The sequence below is a fragment of the Clupea harengus genome, chromosome 21 (genome assembly GCF_900700415.2).
Source record: "Clupea harengus chromosome 21, Ch_v2.0.2, whole genome shotgun sequence".
Taxonomy (NCBI): Eukaryota; Metazoa; Chordata; class Actinopteri; order Clupeiformes; family Clupeidae; genus Clupea; species Clupea harengus.
The window spans coordinates 19,446,189-19,448,688 of NC_045172.1; the positions used below are offsets into that span (position 1 = coordinate 19,446,189).

The following is a 2,500-nucleotide window of genomic DNA, read 5'->3' on the forward strand; positions in this document are numbered from 1 at the left end:
AATGGGAAAAAACCACAACAATACAATTGACTTGTGACTTTCATTCTGTACCCAAGGCATGACAGTTTGCCAGCATTTATAGGTGTTGTGATACATTGTAAAAAAATCTGACAATTAGTTTTACTTCCCAATGGTACAAATGTAAGGTAGAGTATTTGTTTGAAACTATGAAATACGCCAAAGGAAAATGAACATTGTCATATTTATAGGTAGTCTAAAATAATTTGCGTTATCAACTAACCACATAATAGGAGTTGGTCTAGATGCACATTAAGAAGCCATCTGCCTGCCTCTCTATGCCAGAAAACGTAATGAACTCAGATGTTGGTTACGTTGTTGTCAAATTCAGTCACTTCCTGGCTCCAAGCATATTTTCTAGGCTAACCTTAAGAGCTTTTCAATTTTTTTTAGTTTGTTTAGCATTTAAACATTTCCAGGCTATATGAACTCAGATGTTGGTTACGTTGTTGTCAAATTCAGTCACTTCCTGGCTCCAAGCATATTTTCTAGGCTAACCTTAAGAGCTTTTAATTTTTTTTAGTTTGTTTAGCATTTAAACATTTCCTGGCTATACTAATTCAGGAGGACAAATCCATTTAAATACACATAATGTATATTATTTATTATGCATACAATTCATATCTATATTATTTAAGCGTAGAAATATTACAAAAGGCCTATACTGTATATTTGTAAATTATTGCTTTAACTTTATGAAAGCTACTGTAACTGATATGTTTTAGATTATGTAAGATCAGTGGCAGCTATTCTGAATGCTATCATGTCAACAGATGCTCTGTGAATGACAAATATCTGTATGCCACTCCTGGCCTCTGTAATCTGTACATTTCAACCCAGCCTGACTGCATCCACCTATTCGGAACTTTCAAAAGAGACGGACAGCTGTCTGACAGGTACTATGGCCACTAAGACTGGCAGAGGTTGGGAAGGGTCACCATCACTTTATGTGTTAATGCAAAGTCCCCATCTCACCTAGCCCTAGCATCGGTGCTAATATAACTTCCCTAGATGACCTAGCCTCATCCCTGATGTTAATGCATAGCGATGTTAGCGTTGGTGTTAGCGTTGGTGTTAGCTGATAGGGGCCCCTGTGGTGACCAGTTTGTAGTAGGCTCCCTTCTTGGCCATGAGCTGCTCGTGGTTGCCCTGCTCAATGACGTAGCCACGTGCCATCACGGCGATGATGTCAGAGTTCTGGATGGTGGAGAGACGGTGAGCGATGACGATGCAGGTTCGCCCCTCACGAGCCTTATCCAGGGCCTCTTGTACCGTCTGTTTGACACACGCACACACACACATACACACACACATACACACACACACACACACACATGCACATACACAGACATACACACACACATGCACACACACACAAACACACATACACACACAATGTAAATTACTACAACTAGTTCAAAAGGTTTTCAAGACAAAGCTGTGTGTCATGTTTGTGTGTGTGAATGTTTGAATGTGTGTGTGTGTGTGTGTTGAGGGGGGGTACTGCAGTATGCCTACCTTCTCACTCTCTGTGTCGAGCGCTGAGGTGGCCTCGTCCAGCAGCAGGATGTTGGGGTCGCGTATGACGGCTCTGGCGATGGCGATGCGCTGCTTCTGTCCCCGAGACAGCTGGGAACCCTGGGAGCCCACGTTAGTGTCGTACTTCTGCAGACACAAACGCACACACACACAAGCACACACACACAAACGCACACACACACACGCACACACACACGCGCACACACGCACACACACACAAACACACACAGACACACACAAACACACGCGCACACACACACACACAAATACACAAGGCGCTGAAGACACTTAAAGACATCAAAACAGCCTTGTGTGATCTCCTGCACATTTCAATTTCAAGCTCTTGTACTAACAAATTGATTAATAGTTTAATAAATGTTCCACAACTGCCATTTCACAGCATCGAGCAGTTGTAAGTACAATTTAAGGATCATCGATTTTTGCATTTTTCAAACCTTGAAAATGCTCTCAAAGGATCAATACTTCTTAATATGGTGATCAATACTATGTCAAATGTAGGCTTTTATTGACATTTGATCTCTCTTTTCTCTACACCAACCCCCCTCCCCCCGCGCAGTTCTAATCCTTTCTAATCCTTTCTTTTTCTCTTTTTCCCTGTCTTTCTCATAACTCACATCACAGTCATTGAACTCGACTGAGGCCTCTTATGCCACCCCCCCCCCCCCCCCCCCCCGCCCCGCCCAACGTCAAGGTGCATCATTGAGTTTTGGCACTAGGGTGGCCGTCGCGGACCACTACGGGGCACTTGCGGACCACACTTTGAGAACGACTGCTCTAAGGACACGTCCACACGGAACCTGGATTGCCTGAATCCGGAGACATTTTTGGATCCGGTACTTTTTTTTTATCGCATCCACAATGTTGTTGCTGTTATGAAGTGACGCAGCAGGGTTTCAGGTTCCAGGCTGAGGTTGCGAGGCGG

The 2,500-nt window shown here is 43.7% G+C and overlaps 1 protein-coding gene and 1 long non-coding RNA gene across 2 annotated transcripts in view; both read right to left on the reverse strand.

Annotated features, from left to right (window-relative positions):
- The window catches only part of LOC122128594, a 1,982-nt gene extending 1,553 nt beyond the window's left edge, over window positions 1-429 (reverse strand). Inside the window, exon 1 of the long non-coding RNA XR_006151472.1 lies at window positions 1-429. This exon is cut by the window's left edge and continues 605 nt beyond it. This is a non-coding gene — a long non-coding RNA (uncharacterized LOC122128594).
- Window positions 430-454: 25 nt separating this feature from the next.
- Window positions 455-2,500, reverse strand: part of LOC105911976 (bile salt export pump-like) — a gene marked incomplete at its 5' end in the record, with an annotated part of 14,604 nt that continues 12,558 nt past the window's right edge. Inside the window, 2 exons of the mRNA XM_031558546.2 lie at window positions 455-1,293; window positions 1,537-1,683. Of these exons, the coding sequence (XP_031414406.2) occupies window positions 1,093-1,293; window positions 1,537-1,683 (348 nt within the window). The remainder of the gene's footprint in view (window positions 1,294-1,536; window positions 1,684-2,500) is intronic.